The 22,110-nt window shown below is 44.4% G+C and overlaps 1 protein-coding gene across 8 annotated transcripts in view; it reads left to right on the top strand.

Annotated features, from left to right (window-relative positions):
- WDR59 (WD repeat domain 59) overlaps positions 1 to 22,110 on the top strand; it is an 87,385-nt gene that overhangs the window by 36,341 nt on the left and 28,934 nt on the right. For 5 of the 8 annotated variants that reach the window (XR_015744928.1, XM_087940419.1, XM_087940420.1 and 2 more), the window contains 8 exons: positions 1,013 to 1,145; positions 2,838 to 2,962; positions 4,444 to 4,608; positions 10,848 to 10,943; positions 12,097 to 12,253; positions 13,366 to 13,435; positions 14,926 to 15,079; positions 19,629 to 19,685. Coding sequence is in view for 6 of the 8 variants with exons in the window: in XM_087940419.1 (XP_087796545.1) it covers positions 1,013 to 1,145; positions 2,838 to 2,962; positions 4,444 to 4,608; positions 10,848 to 10,943; positions 12,097 to 12,253; positions 13,366 to 13,435; positions 14,926 to 15,079; positions 19,629 to 19,685 (957 nt within the window). In the remaining 2 variants the exon portion in view is untranslated. The remainder of the gene's footprint in view (positions 1 to 1,012; positions 1,146 to 2,837; positions 2,963 to 4,443; positions 4,609 to 10,847; positions 10,944 to 12,096; positions 12,254 to 13,365; positions 13,436 to 14,925; positions 15,080 to 19,628; positions 19,686 to 22,110) is intronic. The other 3 variants (XR_015744929.1, XM_026714414.2, XM_087940422.1) reach the window with 1 other exon arrangement.

Below are 22,110 nucleotides of genomic sequence, written 5' to 3'. Positions count from 1 at the left end.
TAGTACATTGAAGATGGTATTTAATTTCGTTGTACGATGTACAATGACAATAAACTAAACTAAACTAAACTAAACTAAACTAAACTAAACTAAACCAGTATTGTGATGCTGCGGAGCAATTCATCAGCTGACAAAGAGGTAGATGCAGCTTCATCCCAGTAGAGCAGTAGAAAGAGGCAGCCCTAGAGATAACCTTGGGGAAAATATTCAGAGGCTGTTACACAGAAGCAAGGCTAGAGGGCTGGGAAAGGAGATCGGAGCAGAGATCAGGCCGCATCTCTCCTGACTCTGGGGTACATCAGGAGGGGAGGAAAAAAGAAGCAGACTTACAAAGATCCTGAGCCTGTCTCAAAACTTAGTTTTAGACTTCTTGTCAAGTCTGTTTCCTGTTCTGGATCGACTCAAAGGGGTGAGAGTACAGGGAGTCCTAGACCAAAGGCCTCCAAACTTGGCAACTTTAAGACTTGTGGACTTCAACTCCCAGAATTCCTCAGCCAGCGATGTTATGCTGGCTGGAGAATTCTGGGAGTTGAAGCCCACAAGTCTTAAAGTTGCCAAGATGGGGACCCCTGTCCTAGACTTACGACCACAATCGAGGCCAAAATTCCTGTTAAGCGAGTTTTGCCCCGTTTTACAACTTTTCAAGGCGTTGTTAAGTGAATCACTGCCCTTGTTAAATTGGGAACATGATTGCGAGAAGAGAATCACATGAGCTTGGGACACAGCCACCGTCATAAATACAAATCAGTTTACAAGCATCCTGAATTTTGATCACAAGACCCTTGGAGATGCTGCAACGGCCATAAGTGTGAAAAAGGGTCATAAGTCCCTTTTTCGGCGAGACTGTAACTTCGAACCGTCACTAAACAAACTCTACCATAAGCCACAGGACCTGCCCTTCCTTCCAGGCTGGGACCTGCCGTTTCCCCCTCCCTTGTTCGCTCACCTGGTGTTGGCTTAGCTTTGGCTCGGCTTGGCTGCACTGCGCTACCTTCACTGCCTCTTGTTCCAGTTATGCTCCAGTGACCTCTTGGAAGGGGTGGAGGAGCTGATTGATGGGATTTCCCTCCTGCCCGAGGCAGACAAGGCCCTGCCAGCCCAGGAGTCAGAGGCCCAGCAGAACTTCACCCACGGAGAGGAGGAAAGTGAGTCCTGGTATCTGTGGGGGGGGGTAAGGGGTGGTGGTAAATGATCCCTTCATTTTAGGGTGGAGTGAGAAATCTTTGGACTCCACGTGCATTTTTTTTTAAAAAAGATGGAACTTTGATCATCACTGCCCAAGATTAAAATGCATGTATTTATTTATTACATTTTCTAATTTAGTCTTTACTATTTTTAAAAACAACTCAAGGCTGCAAACATACCCAATTCTTCTCCCTCCTCCTGTTTTCCCTACAACAACATCCCTGTGAAGGCGGGCTGAGCTGGGTTCAAAGTCATCCAGCTGGCTTGCATATCTAAGGCGGGACTGGAACTCTCAGTCTCCTGGTGATTGGCCCAAAGTCACCCAGCTAATTTTCCTGCCTAAGAAGGCACTAGAACTCATCGTCTCCTAGTCTCTAGTCCAGCACCTTAACCACTACTTCAGAGTGGCTGTCTTGTAAAAGATACATTCAAATTATGCCTGACTCCTGAATGTGCCCAAGCAATTTTTATGGCAGAAGGTTGAGAACATGGCTTATTGTTGCTATATTTCAGAATTGTTGTTTTTAACTTCCTGGGTTGGCCCGTTAACTTCCCTGATGAGTCCCTGGCAAAATTATGGATAGTTTAGGATAGAATAGAATATGGAATTAGAATGCAATAGAATAAAATACAGTAGAGTACAGTAGAGTAGAGGGGGGGGGAGTGTAGAGTAGAATAGAATGAGAATAGAATAGAATAGAATAGAATAATTACTTTATTGTCACTTTGAATGTACACTAAACAGCATATATTAAAATGAAATTTCATTGCATACAGGTCTCAATATACACTGCATGAACATGATAAAATAAATAAATACAAAATTATTAGTATATACCCACACAGAGAAACAATACATGTACATAGTGAGATAAACAAATCTTGCAAGTTTACCAGACGGATGGCCTAAGGCCGGGGTTGGGAAACTTGGCTCTTTTATCACTTATGGACTTCAACTCCCAGAATTCCTGATATGTCCTACATTTGTATATTAAATAGTCCCATTCAAGTCAAAAATTGATTTCCCTCACAACTGAAAAACCAGTAGGCCAGGGATGGGGAACCTTTTATGGCTCACTCAGGAATTCTGGGAGTGGAAGTCCATAAGTGATAAAAGAGCCAAGATTCCCTACCCCTGGCCTAGGGCAGCGGTCTCCAACCTTGGCAACTTTAAGCAAAGCTGGCTGGGGAATTCTGGGAGTGGAAGTCCGCCAGGTTAAAGGCGGCCAAGGTTGGAGACCCCTGGCCTAGGGATAAAGCTGATGCAGAATCTATAACCTCCTTCCAGAGGGAAACGACATAAACACCGTAAAGTGGGTCTCTAGCAATGCTGTGAGCTCTAAGGACATAGAGTTTTTAAGCAACTTCCTGAGTGAAAGGAAGTGAGCTTTTGACTTCATCCGGCCCTGTTTAGCCAGGTCAGCCTAGTGCTGCTACCTGTAAGCCTAACGTGACGATGCAAAGATTCCTTCACAATTTAGGAAGAAGCCAGTCCCGTCCACCTGGAATGTTGCTTTTTCCTCGGCCGTGTTTTGCAGAGCCTGGGCCTGCCCCCCAAACAACCCATTTCCCTTTTCCTCCCCCAGTGTTTAGGCCGCCTTCTAGGCCCAGAGCTCTCCTGCCCCGCCCAAAGACTCTCCTCTCTCTTACAGTTTTCAAAGAAGATTCCCAGAAAGCCTTCCTGGTTGGAAAGAAGCTGGACCAGCTGGGGCTGCCTCAAACCTTACAACAGGAGTTCTCTCTGATCAACGTGCAAATCCGCAACGTAAATATGGAGGTGAGAAAAGCAACTTTTATCTGGTTCCTGGATAGAACACAAGGTTTTGGAATTGCCTATTAATTCCTGGAGATCGCTCACCTTCGTCCTTCTCTTTCCTGTTTTTCTTTCGTTGTGGCTGTCGTCCTGCCACCCTCCCTTAGGGATGCGCAAAACATGTTCTGATTGGCAGCCTTGGGAGAGGTGCCGTCCTTGGTCCTCTCTGAGCTTGGTGTTTTTTTTCTTGCGGGCATTTCATTACCCAACAAGGGAACAAGATCAGCACTTGAAGAGAGTGGGGTTTACTTTCTGTTTATATACAACAGACTTGTCCCATCAGTGTTGGTGGGAGTGTTCTTGGTCATTTTTTGACTGGTCTCTTGTTGACTGATTGAGTTGGTGGTTCCTTCACTGGGGTATTGTTTGCTTCTTGATCGTTGGTCTAATATTAACCTTGGTGTTACTCTTACAAGATAAACGGAGGGCAAAGCCCACTCCCTTTTAGCATTGAAGATGTTACCAGACTGGATAAGGAAAAGTCTGCAAACAAACCACCAAGCTGCGAGAACATCAAGGCACTACACCAAGGCTCTTCAAACTTGGCAATTTTAAGACTTGTGGACTTCAATTCCCAGAATTCTTGAACTAACATGACTAGAGGAGGAATTCTGGGAGTTGAAGTCCACAAGTCTTAAAGCGGTCAAGTTTGAAGACCCCTGCACTACACCAAAAGATATTTTCCTTTCTTTTTTATTTGTTTATTTTTTTAATTTTAATTATAAGAATACAACACGGTGTAGCCGTTCCGACATTATTATACACATTTTACTTCACCATTTACAATCCTCTTGTTTGATACATTGTTTACTAATTATTCTGATCATCGTAGCTACTTATGTTCCAACCTTGCCTTTTTCTATGCAACCACGGATAGAATTTATTCCACGTTTCATAGTACTCAGATTCCCTCCCTTGTTTTTTTTAATTCTAGGCTTAACCTGTCCGATTCTGCGCAGGCCATAATTTTCCTTATTATCTCTGTATCTGGCGGTATGCTTTCCTTCTCCCAGTATGGCGCATACATTATTCCAGCTGCCGTCAACACGAATACTCTTTCTGGTATTATTCCTAGGAGAAAAAAATGCCGGCTTAAATGGAATACACTCTCCCACCATTTGTCCCACCCATGTCTGGATCAGCCTCCAATACTTTTTTGCAGCATTGCAGGTCCACCACATGTGAAAAAAATGTGCCTGATATACATCTTTGCACTTCCAACAATTTGGAGATAGGTATTTCCTTCCTTAAAGGCATCTCTGACTTCATCCTTCCAGATAACCTCTCGTCCTCCGTACCTTCGTGCGGGATCAGGTTGCCCTACCAGGGGCACTTTTGCTCTCGTCTTCCAGCCCCCGACCCTTGTAAGGAAATGCCAGCAGAAGGCAGGGTGAACCCGATGTTAGCCTCTCCTCTAACATTTCTTCCCCGCTTGGCTCTGGCAGATGGACGCGGTCAATAGGAACTGCACAGTCTCAGTGCACCTCAGCAACCACAGGGTGAAGATGCTGGTGATGTTCCCTGCACGGTATCCTAACAACGCTGCCCCCTCCTTCCAGTTTGTCAACCAGACCACAATCCCTTCCACCATGAAGGCCAAGTTGTTGAAGGTAGGTCTGCACCTAAGCAGCTTTCCTGAGAGAAGGTGGTTAGCAAGAGCTGGGGCGGGGGGGGGGGGGGAGGCATCTGCCAGGGGTGTCTTATTAGAAGAGCTGCGTCGGTGCAGTGGTTAGAATGCGATACTGCAGCTAATTCTGCTGACTGCCTTCAATTTGGCCGTTCAGATCTCCCCAGGCTCCAGGTTGACTCAGCCTTGCGTCCTTCCAAGGTGGGTAAAATAAGGACCCAGATAGTTGGGGGGGAAAGGCTGAGTCTGCACATTACTTAGAGAGGGCTGTAAAGCACTGAGAAGCAGTATAAAAGTCGAAGTGCTATTGCTATTATCAACAAGCATCTGGTTTGCCTGCCTAGACATTTTATGGCCCCTGTTGAGGTAATTCCCCGTTAGGAGAATGAGCGCGTACAGGGAGACGTATTTGAGAGTAGTGTTAGAATAATACACACAGAGCAAACAGATACACTGTACAGTAAATGTAGGTTTTTACTTCCAGAAAGGTTTAAGCAAAGTCCAAAATAAGCAGTCCAAAGTCATTCACAAGTAAATCAGTCGGTTTTCATCCAGGGATAATCCAAATATCAAATTCCAGTGTCACAAACAGTTCAGTATCAGACTTACATTAAATCCAGTAATATCAGTCAATTAGAAGAAATGGAGCAACGGCAATACTTTCCAACAGAAGGAAACAGAGATGGAGATACACTCTTTTGAGATTAAGACTAAGACTAAACAACCCAGGTTTCTGGCTCCGTCTTATGGCTGTTTGAGAAACCACAACCAATTGCATGCTCTTGCATTCCCTTAAAGATATAGTGCTAAAATATTTATCCTGGTTTATATATTTCTAATGTAAATACCTGTTAGGTGACTATTCCTAACATTTTCCCCTTTTGGGTAAGATAATATATACAACCTTACATTCTAAGTCCACAGCTAGCCTTATGCTTTATAGAGCCTTGGGCCTTTGTAAAATGATCTGCTATATTGTTTTCTGACATACAGTATTCCAGCTTAATCTTACTTTGCACACATTGTCTCACATTTAAATATCTTAAATCTGTGTGTTTCGTTCTTGTTTTAACAGCAATATTTGAAGACATCTCTATTGCTGATTGGTTATCTTCGTAAATAACAATAGGATCTGTTATATTAATTCCCATATCAATTAATAATTGCTTATACAACACTAAATCTGTACATAGTAAAGACAAACATGAGAATTCAGCCTCCATTGTTGACAAACTTAGATGTTTCTGTCTGATAGATCTCCATCCAATCAATGCTTTTCCCAATAATACAGCAGTACCCGATGTAGATTTTCATGTATTTATGTCTGTAGCAAAACTTGCATCAGCATATGCAGTCAAATTCAGTTCATCTTTAGGCTCCAAATACAATGCATAGTGCATTGTTTGTTTCAGATATCTTAACACATGTTTAGCAGCTTGCCAGTGCCTTTCAGTAGGCTCAGCGTTAAATCTCGCTAATTGATTAACACTGTATGCAATATCTGGCCTTGACCAATTACTGAGATAAGATAAACTACCAATCAAGGACTGATAAATGTTCTTATCAAAAATAGGACTTTGAACATCACTATGGCTAAACTCCTGGCTCATTGGTGTTTTAGCCAGCTTACAAAGTTCCATTTTAAAACTTTTTAGTAATTGGTTATTTTTATCTGCCTGTGAGATTCTGTATCCTCCCCTAGTTCTATCTATCTTTAAACCAAGATATTGTTTGATTTCTCCTGTTTTATCTTAAATTTATTTTCCAATAGTGAAATTATCTCAGTAGCTTCTTGTTCAGTTTTGGTGATTAATGCTATATCATCAGTAAATAATAGCAATAATGAAATTACACTTCTCTTTTAAACAAACATGGATCAGCCATGTTTGCTTTCTCTTTTAAACAAACATGGATCAGCCATGCCAGCTACAAAGCCTATTTAGTCAATTCTTTGACTATACATTGGTTCCACTCATATCCTGATTGTTTCAAGCCATAAAGACTCTTTTTCAATTTCCAGCAATCATTATCAGTATTATCATTTTTAAGACCCCAAGGTTTCTTTAAATATATAGTGTGTTGCAACAGTGCATACAGATAAGCTCTCTCTACATCCAAATGATTTACAATATATTTCTCCTTAGCTGCCCACACTAATGCTGCCCTTAATGTAGTAGCCTTCAGACTAGGTGCAAGCACCTCATCATAGTCATTTGCTGTCTGATTGAACCCTTGTGCTACTAACCTGGCTTTATGGGTAACAGTCCCATCTACACCTGTCTTTAGTTTATATATCCATTTGCATCCTATAGCATGTTTACCTGGTGGTAACTTAACATTTTTGTATACCTCCAGTCTTTTTAAAGATTCCAGTTCCTTATCCATTGCTTTCTGCCAAGCAGCCTGATCCTTAGCAGGATACAGTTTTAGTTCACTATAATTACTTGGAACTGTATTCACTTGGCATACAACACTAGCCTGATATCTATCAGGTGGTCGTGTTACTTGGGTTGAACGTCTTGGTAATACAGGGCTTACTGGTGGACTCACCTGTGCCACCTGCTCCTGTTCTTCTATTTCTTCCTGTGCCTGTTCTACTACTTCCTTCTGTTCTTCCTCTTTAATGGCTGTTTGGGGTTTTCTGGTTTTATCTTTAGGGACTATTTGGGTGTCAATAATAATATCATTGCTGGATTCCTGTTCCAGTTTATCCCATCCAATGTGCTCTAGAAATTTTGCACTAGCACTACAATAAACATGAGCTGTGCCTTGATCCCAAAATCTAAATGATCTTTGGTTAGCCTCATAACCGAGAAAAAATAACTTCTTAGCTCTATGTTGCCCTTTCAGTCATACTTGTGAGGGAATATGCACCCATGCTGGAGCTCCAAATGTGTGTAGGTAACTTAAATTTGGTTTTCTGCCATGCCAACGAGTGAATGGCAATTCTCCAGTTGTTGTATTTACTACATTGTTTAACACATGATTACTACACATTACGGCCTCACCCCACAGTGTTTCAGGTAAACCTGAATCAGATAACATAGTGCGAGCCATGGCTTGTAATGTTTGCCCTCTTCATTCTATAAATGAGTTATGTTGTGGTCTGTAAGGTGCAGAATGTTTATGCTCAACATCAGCCAATTTCAACATTGTTTGGAATCTTTTGTTAACAAACTCAGTCCCATTATCAGTTACTAAAGTAATTACTTTACTTTTCATTTTTCTCTCAGCAAACCTTAGCCAGTTAAAGAAATGTTGGAATGTTTCTGTTTTGTTTTTCATAAGATAGCAGAAACCATATCGTGAGTAATTGTCCATAATACTCAAAATATAACAGACACCTCCTAAACTTGGTTTCTTAGGACCAATTATGTCAGCAAAACAACCTCTAAAGGTTCTTTGGTCTTAAACCCATTAAGTCTGTTTGCTGGAGTAACCTTACTCTTTTCTTGACTAAAAGCATTACAGTGTAAATACTTGATACAAGGTTTCAGTTTTATTCCCTCTGACAATTCAACACTTTGTTTGAACATTTTGAAATTAATGTGCCCTAGAGGTCTTTGTAGTAAATGTATACATTCATCATGTGGCTTAACATTGTTATAAACTGAGTTAGCCATTTTCAGCTGATCATCATGTATTACAGATAAATCATTCTTTAAAGTAGCAGTAACACTTTTACCCTCTTTCTCTATTATACACTTATCTCCCCTAAAGGTTACTACATAACCAATATTAACTAAACCCTTACTGATAATAAATTAAATTTCAGATTAGGTACATATAACATAGTTAAATGTTCGTTTATACAAGAACAATATGCAGTACCTTCACCTGATGCTTTAATCTTCCATCCATTTGCCAATGATACATGTTGTTTACTTGTGGACATCTTTACAAACCTGTTTCTATCCTTAGTAATGCATTGTGATGCTCCACTATCAACAACCCACAAATCATGGTTTACAGTTGAATTGCTAGACATAGCTAAACTAACATTCTTCTTGGCCTTCTGGTGTTTGCCAGTATTCTGTTGTTTTCCCTTCTTACAAAATTTAGCTATATGTCCTCTAGCCCCACAAGAAAAACATTTCCTAACAGTATAGGCAGTTGAAGATAAATCCTCTACTTGTGATTGTTCCTTCCTCAGTTGGTCCCTATCCAGCCATCTTCTTGCTTCTTTTAGCAACCTTCCAGTTATGTCAGTCAATGTCAGTTTATCTCTGGGCAGGACTTCCAGTGAAGATACATAATCATCATAACTTTCATCCAATGAGGAAAGAATGATGTAAACTTGATGCAGCTCTGAAAATATCAGTTCTTTTTCATGTAGCTCCTGAAAAGTTCTTTTCATGAAGTTTAAATGAGCTAACATATCTCCACCTTTTAGAAGACGTGCTCTGAACAGTTTATGTGTAAGATGTATGCGTGCACCTACACTGTCACGAACATAAATCCTCTTCAAATTCTCCCAACACTTAGCAGCAGACTCTTCTCCACGAATATGGACTAGCTGATGGTCACTCAGTGTTAGTCCAATTATACAAAGAGCTCGTTCATTGTTTTGTTTAAAGTCAGCAAGTTTCTTGGCATCATCCTCATTTTCTGGATCCCAAGCATTTACATCCGGTGGGTCTTGAACTACATTCCATAAACCTTCTTTACGCAGAAGTAGACTGTACTTCATAGACCAGGAAACATAGTTTGTTCCATCCAACTGGGTTATCAGTGATAGACTTGTTGAAGTGACTTGTGTCATCTTTACCAGGATAATAAACCACAATTAAACAGTAAACAGCTGTCTGTATACAGTACTGTGCATTCACACTAACTCTCAGTTATCTGAGCCTGGTATGGCCTGGGCCCATAACCCATGTTGAGGTAATTCCCCGTTAGGAGAATTAGCGCACACAGGGAGACGTATTTGAGAGTAGTGTTGGAATAATACACACAGAGCAAACAGATACACTGTACAGTAAATGTAGGTTTTTACTTCCAGAAAGGTTTAAGCAAAGTCCAAAATAAGCAGTCCAAAGTCATTCACAAGTAAATCAGTCGGTTTTCATCCAGGGATAATCCAAATATCAAATTCCAGTGTCACAAACAGTTCAGTATCAGACTTACATTAAATCCAGTAATATCAGTCAATTAGAAGAAATGGAGCAACAGTAATACTTTCCAACAGAAGGAAACAGAGATGGAGACACACTCTCTTTTGAGATTAAGACTAAGACTAAACAACCCAGGTTTCTGGCTCCATTTTAGGACTGTTTGAGAAACCACACCCAATTGCATGCTCTTGCATTCCCTTAAAGATATAGTACTAAAATGTTTATCCTGGTTTATATATTTCTAACCCAAATACCTGTTAGGTGACTTATATTCCTAACAGCCCCCAAGCCACATTGGGCTGTTTGGGTGTCCCTGTCAGCCCGCGTGGATTGCTTTCATTTTGAAGATGACTGCTATTTTTTTTTTTCAATTTACATATATGTGTGTGCATGCCTACACATCTTCCCACTTTGGTTCAGCCTCTCACAACAGTCCCATTTTCCCGTCTGTTTGTCTGCCGATTGACTGATTGGTTGATTGAATGAATTTATAGGCTGCCCATCTTGTAGTGAACGACTCTGTGAACAGCTCCACATCAGTTCCAGTTTCTTGCCTGCCTGCGTATCAATAAATCTATCGACCAATCATCTACCTACCTACCTACTTATCCATCATCCATCCATATTTATCTATCTATCTACCTACCCATCCATCCATCCATTTATCTATCATCTATCTAATTTATATGCTGCCCATCTTGTAGTGAATGGCAAATCCCTGTCAAAATAAAATATAGTTAAAAGATGGGGAGGAAGGGAACAGGATGTTGCGGGGGGGGAGAGGTGGGATTGCCTCTTTATTCAACAACTTCCATCTCCATTGTGATTCTCCACCACTAAAGCCCCTGGCCATCCAGCAGAGCCAGGTTTTCAGGCTTCTGCGGAGGGACAGAAGGATGGGAGCCAATCTCACCTCGGGGGGCAAGGTGTTCCAAAGGGCAGGAGCCACAGCAGAGAAGGCCCTTCTTCTGAACCCGCCGGCCGGAGTTCCTTATCGATGGGAGCTGCAGCAGGCCTCCTCATGTCGCCCTTTGGGGAAATTAATGGCTTGGAATTCTGCAGTGCAGGCTCGGAAAACAATTCAAGCCACATCTGGGATCTCTTTCAGATCTTGAAGGACACTTCCATGCAGAAAGTGAAACGCAACCAGTGCTGCCTGGAGCCATGTCTACGCCAGCTGGTCTCCTGCCTGGAGTCTGTTGTGGTAGGAAATATGCGCCCCAAAATGTGCTCTGCCTGTATCAATCCGATTGCCATCCCTGGTGGAGAAATTTAACTCTGGCCCTGGAAAAGTGGAAAGCATTAAGGACCTTGTGGTTCTTAAAAGGGCATGGAAGGTTCTGGACAGGCTAGGGGAGTCCTCAATTTAGGACTAGTTGCTTAGCACTGTTTAAAGCAGGGGCATCCACTCTTGGCCACGTTAAGACTTTAACACCTGTGGACTTAAACTCCTAGAATTCCCCACCCTCCTAAAGGTACTTATGGCTACATTTTGAAGTTATGGTGTATGCATGCTTGCAATTTGAGCTGCTTGTCCACCCTGCTGTCTCTTCTTTCCAGCCCACAGCTTTGTCCAAAGAGTAGGGCAAGACAAAGTTTGTCTCTCCTGATCAGAGTTAAAGACTCTTTTCTGGTAGAAGGAACATTAAAAATTATTCTGCTTCTTAAGTGCAACAGAAGTCAGGCCATTTGTTTCCTAAAAGAGTTGCATTTCTCTTTGTTTAGCCCCCGAAGGCCTGCATAACAAAAGTGCTTAAGCTTGTATGGGCTTATATCTTTGGCAGGAGTAGGAAATATTTCCGGGTACCCAGAATAAATGTGTTAAACCTCACAAAGGCTTGACTCTTGTCTTCAAATGGTTATTTGGAAGGAGCGGGAAGTACCAGTCCAACACACCACATGACATCATAATTATTTAGAATAGAATAGAATAAAATAACAGGGTTGGAAGGGACCTTAGAGGTCTTCAAGTCCAACCTCCTGCTTAGGCAGGAAACCCGATACCAAGTGATTGGCCCAAGTCAATCAACCGGCTTTCGTGGCTAAGGGGGGGAACTAGAACTCACTGTCTCCTGGCGATGAAATTAAAGACAGCTAGATGGCTTTCATGGCTAAGGCAGGACTAGAACTTATTGTCTCCTGACTTCTAGGCTGATGCCTTAAGCACTAGATCAAACCGGCTCTCAAATGTTGTGTTCCGGATTGTGGAGGTGCAGATAGGGAGATAGGGAGTCATACATAACCCACACGCCTGCCCATTCCTGGCTCGATATCCAGGGAGGCCTTTATGAGAAGGGGTTGCTGTTAAGTGGGGGGGGGGGGAGTCCCCCGAGTGTCTTAATTCCATGTCTTTTCAGAACCAGGAAGACAGCTCCTCCAGCGACCCCTATGCACTCCCAAATTCCGTAACGCCGCCTTTGCCGACCTTTCCAAGGGTCTCCAATGCCTACGGCTCCTATCAGGATTCCAATATTCCGTTTCCACGAACCTCTGGAGCGAGGTTCTGTGGGGCAGGTGAGTTGAATCTTCACTCTAGGAAGATGGAAAAAAAGGAGGGCGGTGGCTGGAAGTCCTGTCTCACCTGTTCCATCAGAAAGAGGGAGCTGTCCGTTGCTGGTTTGTTACAGCTTCTACACAACCAGCAATTGCTCTAAAGCTACAAGTTCAGGAATCCAGGAACTTGCCTTCTTCCACAAAATAAAGGCATTCCTGAGTCAACCTGAATTCTGATTAATGCATCTTGTAATTTCTTTGGCAGTCGTACAGAAATAGCAATGACGCCTAGACTTATATACCCCTTTAAAGTGTTTTACTGCATTCTCTAAGCAGTTTATAGAGCCAGCCTATCACCCTCAACAATCTGAGCCCTCATTTTACCGACCTTGGAAGGATGGAAGGCTGAGTCAACCTTGAGCCGGTGGGACTTGAACTGCTGGCAGTCGGCAGAATTAGCCTGCAATACTGTATTCTAACTACTGTGATACTCCACCATTTTCCAGAGTATTCTCCCCCCAGTCTGATATCAACTCCGGGATTCCCAGGTCATACAGACCTCCTCCAACTCTGCTTATGTTTGGAGATACTACATGCCTTTTTCTAAAGGCAATCCTCGACTTAACGACTGAACGTAGCAATCATTTGAAGTTTCAGTAGACACCCCTCCCCTTCCAAAAGGATTTATGACCCGGTTTCAAGTTCCAACATTCCCCCTTCCCCCATAGTCACACGATCATATTCTGGGCACTCAGCCACTGTCCCTAATTTGTAGTGTCCTACAGACAAATGACAGTGATTTACAATGGTTTTGCTGGAAACTGACATTTACTTCCAATTCTGGCAAAAACCAGCACAGAGCAAACAATGGGTGTGTTGCGTTGGCTTAACAGCCTCCACAAAAAAGCAACATAAACCCGAGGTCCAATTTACTTTACAGTGGTCATGATGTACAACCGTAATTGCCAGGCTCAATTACTGTTACAAGAACTACCTTTACTGTTGATGAACAAATGTGGTTCCTTTAAAATAATAAATGAATCATAAAATTTGTGCATGGAATAACGGCTGTTGGGTCTCTCTTTCCATTTGAGGAAAGCTTCTCCAGTGTAGGTTTCTCCTGATTATTTCAGGGTACCTGGTCTACTTCACCAGACCAATGACGATGCACCGTACGGTCTCGCCGACTGAACCAACACCCCGGTAAGCATCAAGCATTGGCAGTCGGTGGCCTTCACAGACCTTCCCAGCTTTAAGAAGACAGAACTGACTTCAGTGAAAGAGTCTGGTTGCATCTTTTCCAACCAACCAATTTAATTAAAAGGCACGAGCATTCGTGAGCTGCGGCTCACAAAAGCTTATGATTTTTAATTAAATTGGTTCATTGGAGGGAGGAAAATGCGACCGGACTTGCAACCCTGTCAAAATTCCCTCTGGCAATGTGTGAAATCCAATCCCTTTGATTGCCTGTGTAGTCATAAGCTTTTGCATGGAAGAAGATAAAATAGATAAGTTAAACTTCAACCCGTTAATAACAACTTGCCTCCAGAAGTTGTCAATGCTCCCAACGCTAGAAGTTTTTAAGAAGAGATTGCATAACCACTTGTCTGAAATGGCATAGGGTTTCCTGCCTAAGCAGAGCGTTGGACTAGAAGACCTCCAAGGTCTCTTCCAACTCCGTTGTTCTATTCTATATTCTATTCCTGTCCTGTCCTGTCCTAGTCTTCCATTTTATCCTAGCCTAGCCTGTTCTAATAAAGACTATTCAACACAAACAGGGATTCACAGTCAGTTGCCTGGCCTTCAAACAATTGGTGCATAACTATAAGACTGCCATTGCAAAAGCAGCCATGTGTTGGGAAATTTGACACAGCTGTGGAAAACCACTCCATTCTTACTAGAAATACCCTAAGGAATTTTTCTTCCCTTTGTCAATAATATTTTCCTGCACTCGGGACTAGGCAAAGAGTGATATGGGGACAGCTAGTTCTCGACTTACAACCGGCTGTTTAGCAACTGTTCAGAGTTACAGCAGACCTCCCAAGGGCTTCTCATGACTCAGATTCGAATTTTCGATGGCCAGTCCTCCCCCAGTCCTATGGTTGCCTTCGGGGCACTCGGCAAGCAACCTGCCAATGTAGGGCTGTTTGCAGCGTCCTGCGTTCACAAGACCATGATTGCCCAACAATTACTGGGACCGCCATAAAAATGATTGCAAAATCAGTCACGCCCGCATAGTAATCCATGTAGCAACTAGCATAACTTAGGACCATAATTCTGGGCTCAGTTAGGGTTGTAAGTCAAGGACTACCTGTGATGGACAAGTCTTCAGCGTGAGAATAGCCACAAAAGAGAACAGGGCTGGTGGCTTTAATGGGATAGTATCTTCCGGCCATCACAGCTATTAGTCTAGTTGGAATAGAATAGGAATGGAAATAGAAATGGCTGGAAGGGCTCTGGGGGTCTTCTAGCCCAGCTCCTCACTCAAGCAGGAGAACCTCTACCATGGAGACCGACTCTAATCCCATGGAGGATCTCAGCGTGGGGAAGGCTGAAATGCTCTGTCAAGGAAAGTGGACATCCACGCCTGAATGTTTGCGGCATTCTGCGCATTCAGGACGCTTCAGAGCTCTTTGCTGCAAAGAAGGTGCATCTGGCTGGAGAATGACCAGAACTTCTTCCCTTCTGTACAGATCCTTGTCAGCGCTCTCGGCCTACCACAGCGGCCTCATCACGCCCATGAAGATCCGTGCAGAGAGCCCTGCCAATCTGCGGTTGTATGGTGGGAGTCCCACGCGTAGTGAAAAGGAGCAGGTCTCCATCAGTTCCTTCTACTACAAGGAGAGGGTAAGCCCACAGCCGATGAAACTCCTTGCCCCGTGATCTCAAAGCCTGCTGTAATCCTCACTCTTGGCAGCTCCTGGCCAGCTGCTTCCCCTGTGATCCGGAAGGTGTCAACTAAAAAGATACTCCTTTGGTCTTTTTAGCTGCCAGAAAAGGGGACTTTTTGGTGGTGGGGGAACAAGGCATTCCTTAAATGCTTAGATAATCACCCCCAGTGGCCCAAAGTTGTTGGAGCATAAGAAGGTTATTGGAGAGCATCTTGGACAGAGGTGGTGAATTCAGCTGGTTCTAACCAGTTCTGGAGAAGCGGTAGCGGGAATTTTGAGTAGTTCAGAGAACTGGACAATCCCACCTCTGACTGGCCTCACCAACCCCATCTCTCTTCTCTGCCTCCCATTGAGTCCCAGCTGATCGGCTGGGTCTCCTTTGGTTGCCCTGCACAGGAGAACCGAGCTGGAAAGCAGGTTAGTGGGGTGGGGAGGGAAGGGGGATTTTGCAGTAACCTTCCCATGCCACGCCCACCAAGCCAAGCCACGCCCACAGAACCGGTAGTAAAAAAAAAATTGATTCTCACCACTGCTCTTGGAGATGGATATGTCCCATTGGAGAAGTCACATCCGGGGGTGGGAGGAAGACCAGGGTCAAGGGGGAAATGCATGATGTAATTTAGTATCGGCTGCTCCCAGCTAAACGCCAACATGGCCACTCAAATCAATTTACTTTTCTCTTGATGCGGCTAGAGACTTTTGACTCGAATGAGGGTGGATTTGTTGGAGCCCTGCAGAAAGAGTCTTCTTCAGTAAGCTGTGCTGGTCAGACAGACAGCAGGCTACTACGGGTAGTCCTTGACTTACAACAGTTCACTTAGTGAGCGCTCAAAGTTACAACAGCACTGAAAAAAAGCGACTTATCTTTTTTCGCACCATTGCAGGATTCCCCCCCCGTGGTCACGTGATCAAAATTCAAACACTTGGCAACTGGCTCACATTTATGACAGTTGCACCGCCCCCGGGGGTCAAGGTGATTCTCTTTTGTAACTTTCTGACGAGCAACATCAATGGGGAAGCCAGATTCGCTTAACGACCATATGACTAACTGAACCAACTGCAGGGATTCACTTAACCACCGAGGCAACAAAGATTGTAAAATGGAGCAAAACTCGCTTTAACAAATGTCTCATTTAACAACAGAAATGTTGGGCTCAACTGTGGTCGTAAGTCGAGGACCCACCTGCAGTTCTTGTTGGAGTACTGTTCAGTGCAGTGGCGCTTCCTTATTGGGCTCCAGTTGTTAGGCTTTTATTTGCTAGGAAAATTCTATTGTGTGGAGGTCTTGCCTATGCTTTTCCAGGGTGGGCAGTGCCTGCACTTCTATAATGTCCCCTGATAACTATGGTTTTTTGAGGTGCGGGTCAGGAGGGTACACACATATCTGGCAGGTTTCTCAGCGTTGGTCCTGCTGGATCCTAATGGCTGGAGACCGCCCTCCATTTTGGATTGCAGGCACTTCAGACCATCTCAGTTGCAAAAACTGAAACACCTTCCTTGAATAGGTGGAAAACTGCACCTGTTGACTTCTTAGACTGAACAGCTCCACTTACTGTCATTGTTCTTTAGGTGTCCCTAGACAGTTATTTCGGGCAAACCTTCAGAGAAAATTACCTGAGGGTCACTTGTGCAGCAAAAACCCCAGCATTGGCTAGGAGGTTATAGCCATGTCGTCTAAGGCTCTGCAGCGCCTTCCTTTAGCAGAACTCTTTGCGACAGGACAGAGAGGAGGGTCCCGTCACCTCTCGTGGCCGGAAAAAAAACCCAGCCTTGAAGCTGCGTGTCTACGTAGATTTGCAATCATCCAGGTAATGGTGCTTTTCCCAAAAGGCAACTGGACTTTCTTGATTTTCATTCAAGAAATTCTCCAGTTCTAACTAACTGGTGGGGAATGGAAGTTAGTTAGAATTGAAGAAGCTTCTTTGGATGAGAAATGGAAAGTTTTCAGAGAAGAAAAATCCCCACTCACCCAAGAAGGTCCGATTGTGTCAGGCCTGTCCCGACTTGGGCATTTAGGGAAGAAAGACCCTCGATTCCATTGGTAGCAAATGGTGTGCTTTTACTAAAGCCAAGCGGTCACAGGGTAAGCAAAGCCAGGCCTGAATATTCCCACCTAAACCCAGTGCTTTTCCCTTCTCCCAGGCCCTTCATCCCTCGGTCATCTTCTTAATATCCAATGATATTCAAACTAGGTGTTTCGGTAACCGTTCCAAAGTTGGACACCTCTTGGGGTGGGTGTTTGTATTCCGTCCCCATGCCAGCGCCCTTGGGTCTTTCAGCCGTTGCCTCCGCTTGGCACACCTGGTTCCTGTCATCCCCCCATATTCCCCCTCAAAGCCATCAAAGTGAAGCAGGGCTTGAAGTGGTTATGATGGCAGATCTGACAAGTTCGCCTTTTAGAAAAAAGCACCTTGGGGACACCTTGAAGCTGAGCTGTCCTAAGTCAAATGGGGTCAAAAGGGAGTGCAGGAATTCCTTTAGAATTCTGATTTGGGATTTGCTTTAGTTCAGGGGTGAAGAACTATGGCCCCTTTTATGACTTGTGGAATTCAACTGGCTTAATTCATGGTCGGCTCGGGAATTCTAGGAGTTGAGGTCCACAAGTCATAAAAGGGGCCATAGTTCCCCTCCTCTGCTTTAGTCGATAATGCAAGGGCCTGTTGTAGGCATAGAAGGCACTGCTTCAAGTTGGCAGCTAAAGAGGTGCAGCTCTGGCTGCCATCTTCTGTGAGAGAATGTCTCGGGGTGGAGTGGAGAGCAGTACTTGAGACCATTTGCTGTACTCCTGTAATCACCTTAGTGTGTTGAGCATCTGCTGGATGCCGAAGGAAACCTTCATCTCTACATTCAGCCCTTGACTTCTGCCCTGGGACCTCTGCTGCCCCTCAAAAAGGCCCCTTCATGCCATTCCCTCCTTAGCTTTAAGTGGTATTCTGTTGACAAGCCCCTATGCCTTAACCTCTGGGTTGCACAAGACCTTCTTTCGTGAAGCAGGTTTGGAGAATACTCTCCTCCACGGCCTCCACAGCCTCCAAAAACTCATCATTCAGTGGGTTGGTCTACACCTCTTCAAATTTGGTTGAGGAACACTGGCCTAATCTGTTAGCCAGAGAGAGCTAGTAGCTCATCCTTTAATTTATCTCCATCAATTGAATTTCAAATTATTACAGTCATAGACTAGAGACCTGAACAAATAAAAATGTGTAATAAATATACAATTAAAAATTCTAGAAGAAAGTAATAAATAACAGCTAAAATCTATGATAAAATCCAGTCTGTCAATTATACATTGTCCAACTATACTAAATTTAGAATCCATAAACTGTGTGGCCCGTAAGTCAGTTTATTACTAAAATGCAAAGGAATAAGCAGTGCATAGGATTTGCCACGTTTGTTGTATAAAAGAGCGATGCTGGGTTTGACATGTGTTTCCAACGAATCCTCAGTGCTTCTGCTCTTTAATTAATTTATTAATCTAATCACTTCTTCTGTGGCCTGAAGTCGACAAAATGAAGCACACCTTTGTTTGCTTTTGACTGTATCTACCTCCTAAGATCCATTGGAGAGGTGGCTTGGCTGGGGACAGATAGCACTGGAACCTGGGTGTGTGGAGCGGGGGGGTCCATCCTGAGCTGAGCCGTGGCCCAGTTGGGCAAATTCAGAGCCAGAAGTGATTAGCGAGCAGGACTCCTCACTCCGAACTTGGTTGAGATTGAACCCTCTCGATGGCGTCGTTTAGACTAGGAATTCCTGATCGTACCCCTTTACAACGGGGATCATGTTTTCAATTAGTCACACGCAAGCCTCCAACACGGAATGAAGCCTGCATACTGTGACTAGTTACGGGCGGAGAGGCGGGGCATCCCGTGGGGCGCGGGGACCGTAGTCACCGAATTCCTGTCTTTCGGTCATGGGTGTCCTATAGGCGGGCTCTTGAAAGTCCTGTCACGGAAGCTGCTCCTAACCACCTGCCCGTTAAGTTCTGAATTCCTTGGTCTGACGGAAAGGCTTGCAAAGGCCGTCACGGGTAAACCTGCAGGCAAACGGTGGTTTAATCAGCGAAGGCTCCTCTTCCTCTCAATTCCCTGTAAAGGGGAAACTAAACCACGCCAAAAACGGATCCTCTCCGAACGTTTTGGGTGGATTGGCATCTCCCTCCTTTCCATCGGTAGGTCTCGTCCACTTTTATGGGCTGTGAGTAAAACAGGCTGTGACCTCTCAAAAAAATGTCACTGGCAGGGCCTGTAACCTGGGACGGTGGACCATCCAAGGATGCCTTTTTGGGGGGACGGCGCTGCTTCCTTCCCTTCCTTGGGTGGGGGGTGGGGGAGTCTCTCCAGCCATGTTTTGGAGCTGCCCATTTTGCTTCTCTGCAGCTTTTGGGGGCCTCCCAAGTCCTTTAAAAAAACAGAGTTTCTCAGCTGCCTCTTTTTTTCTTCCTTTCTCTTATTCTCTCCACGGCTCTCCTCCTCCCCTTCTCCCGGGCGTAACATTCTCATGCACAGATGTCTCCTTGCTCTGCCAGACGGCGTTGGTCCATACAAGCGATTAACGATTTCCCGGTACTGTGTGCTGTCTTCCTGCTGCCGCCCTTGACTAACTCTGTCTGCTCCTCACGGGCCCAAGAATAACCCACCACTTGGTTGGCTTTGTAAAACCTGGGATTGGTGTAGAGGGCTGAAACTCGGTTTGAGACTGAGTGGGGGGGGAATCCTGGTCTTGGATAGGAAGGTGAGTCTTCTAAGGCCCTGTTTGTCAACCTCAGCAACTTTAAGAGGTACTGTATGGACTTCAACTCCCAGAATTCCTTAGCCAGACATACTTTAGGATGTATGGACTTCAACTCCCAGAATTCCTTAGCCAGACATATGGACTTCAACTCCCAGAATTCCTTAGACAGACATACTATAGGATGTATGGACTTCAACTCCCAGAATTCCTTAGACAGACATGCTTTAGGATGTATGGACTTCAACTCCCAGAATTCCTTAGCCAGACATACTTTAGGATGTATGGACTTCAACTCCCAGAATTCCTTAGCCAGACATACTTTAGGATGTATGGACTTCAACTCCCAGAATTCCTTAGCCAGACATACTTTAGGATGTATGGACTTCAACTCCCAGAATTCCTTAGCCAGACATGCTTTAGGATGTATGGACTTCAACTCCCAGAATTCCTTAGCCAGACATACTTTAGGATGTATGGACTTCAACTCCCAGAATTCCTTAGCCAGACATACTATAGGATGTATGGACTTCAACTCCCAGAATTCCTTAGCCAGACATACTTTAGGATGTATGGACTTCAACTCCCAGAATTCCTTAGCCAGACATACTATAGGATGTATGGACTTCAACTCCCAGAATTCCTTAGCCAGACATACTATAGGATGTATGGACTTCAACTCCCAGAATTCCTTAGCCAGACATACTTTAGGATGTATGGACTTCAACTCCCAGAATTCTCTCAGCAGCTATGCTGGTGAGGGAATTCTGGGAGTTGCGTCCACACATTTTAAAGTTGCTGAAGTTGAGAGGCATTGCTTTAGGGGGCTGTAAGCATTCTTAATAAAAATGACCTTTGCTTTACTTGGAACATTGTCCATCAAGCTAGAAAGTTGAAAGTAACCATGAGGCTAAAGGAGCATTGATCATCTTCTGACAGTTTCATGAGTGGCTGCACCTGCCGTGGCAAGGCAAGCATTTTGTGCAAATGTTCAGAACAGCCTTTCAGTCGTCCAAATATATCCCCTGGGACAAGATGTTTCCTCTTGATTTAAGGGTTGGCAGTGCAGGAAGGCCTTGACTTACGACCACAATGGAAACACCCACACCCCAACATCTCTGTTGTTAAGCAAGACATTAGTTAAGCGAGATTTGCCCCATTATACGACCCTTCTTGCCACCGTTGTCAAGTGAATCAGTGCAGTTGATAAGTTAGCCACCCGGTTGTTAAGTGAATCTGGCTTCCTTGATTTTGCTTGTCAGAAGGGAATCACTTGACCTTGGCAATGGCCATAAGTGTGAATCAGTTGCCAGGCATGAGAATTTTGATCGCATGATCACGGGGGTGCTGCAAAGGTCCTAACTGTGAAAAAAACAGTCATAACTCACATTTTTCAGTGCCGTTCTAACTTTGAGCGGTCGTTAAATGAACCATTGCAAACCGAGGACTACCTGTAATTGGAAACATTGGTGGGGAACCACAAATCTGAAGAAGGGCTTCCTTGTCTCCAGAGCAGGGGTCACCAACCTTTCGGACCTCAGGGACCACTAAATTCATAATTTTAAATCCCATGGACCACTCCTATGATCTGCCTAATGACCGACTGGGTGGGGTGTGGCTAGGGGGTCATGTGACTGGGTGGGCATGGCCAACTGGAAGACACTCGACACTCGTGTCAAGGGATGCCTCGCTGGCCTCCACTCTCCCCTCCCCTCCCAGCCCCTCCTCGCCTGCAGTTCCGGGCTCCTTAGGGCCCTGTTCTGACCCAAACTCTTCTCCAATAAAACAAACACAAACCAAAGGGAACAGAAACCTTTTAATGATTCTTACGAATCCCCTGTTAAAAGGCTGCTGCAAACTAATTAAATTTGATAAGCACGAGCCTCGCGAGGCTGCCAAGAACCACAGATAAGGTTACCTGGAGATATTTTATAACACAAGAGTCTTCAAATACTAACTTAAGATACTGCAATGCCCACGAGGCTCGAGTTTCAAAATGTCTTTGCTTCCTGCAAAGAACGCCCAATTCACAGCTGGCTTTTATCTCTTCTTGAAGGAGGGGCCATTACCTTGCAGCCTTATTCCCGAGTTGCCTGTGCTGCTGCAGCTGCTCTTTCCTGTGAGCAACCCTGCACGCACGCTTTGCACTTGGCAGAGGCTCCTCGGGAACCTCCTCATCGTTGCTGCCTGCCCCCACAATCTCTGAAGGCAGCAGTCCAGTCCCCGATGGTCCTGGCCCCTCATCTGAGTCCTCGCTCT

Source organism: Pseudonaja textilis, chromosome 11 (genome assembly GCF_049901715.1).
Source record: "Pseudonaja textilis isolate UNSWEBS1 chromosome 11, rPseTex1.2, whole genome shotgun sequence".
In the NCBI taxonomy this organism is placed as follows: domain Eukaryota; kingdom Metazoa; phylum Chordata; class Lepidosauria; order Squamata; family Elapidae; genus Pseudonaja; species Pseudonaja textilis.
The sequence above is the reverse complement of the archived record's forward strand: the minus strand, read 5'-3'. Positions and strand labels throughout refer to the sequence as shown.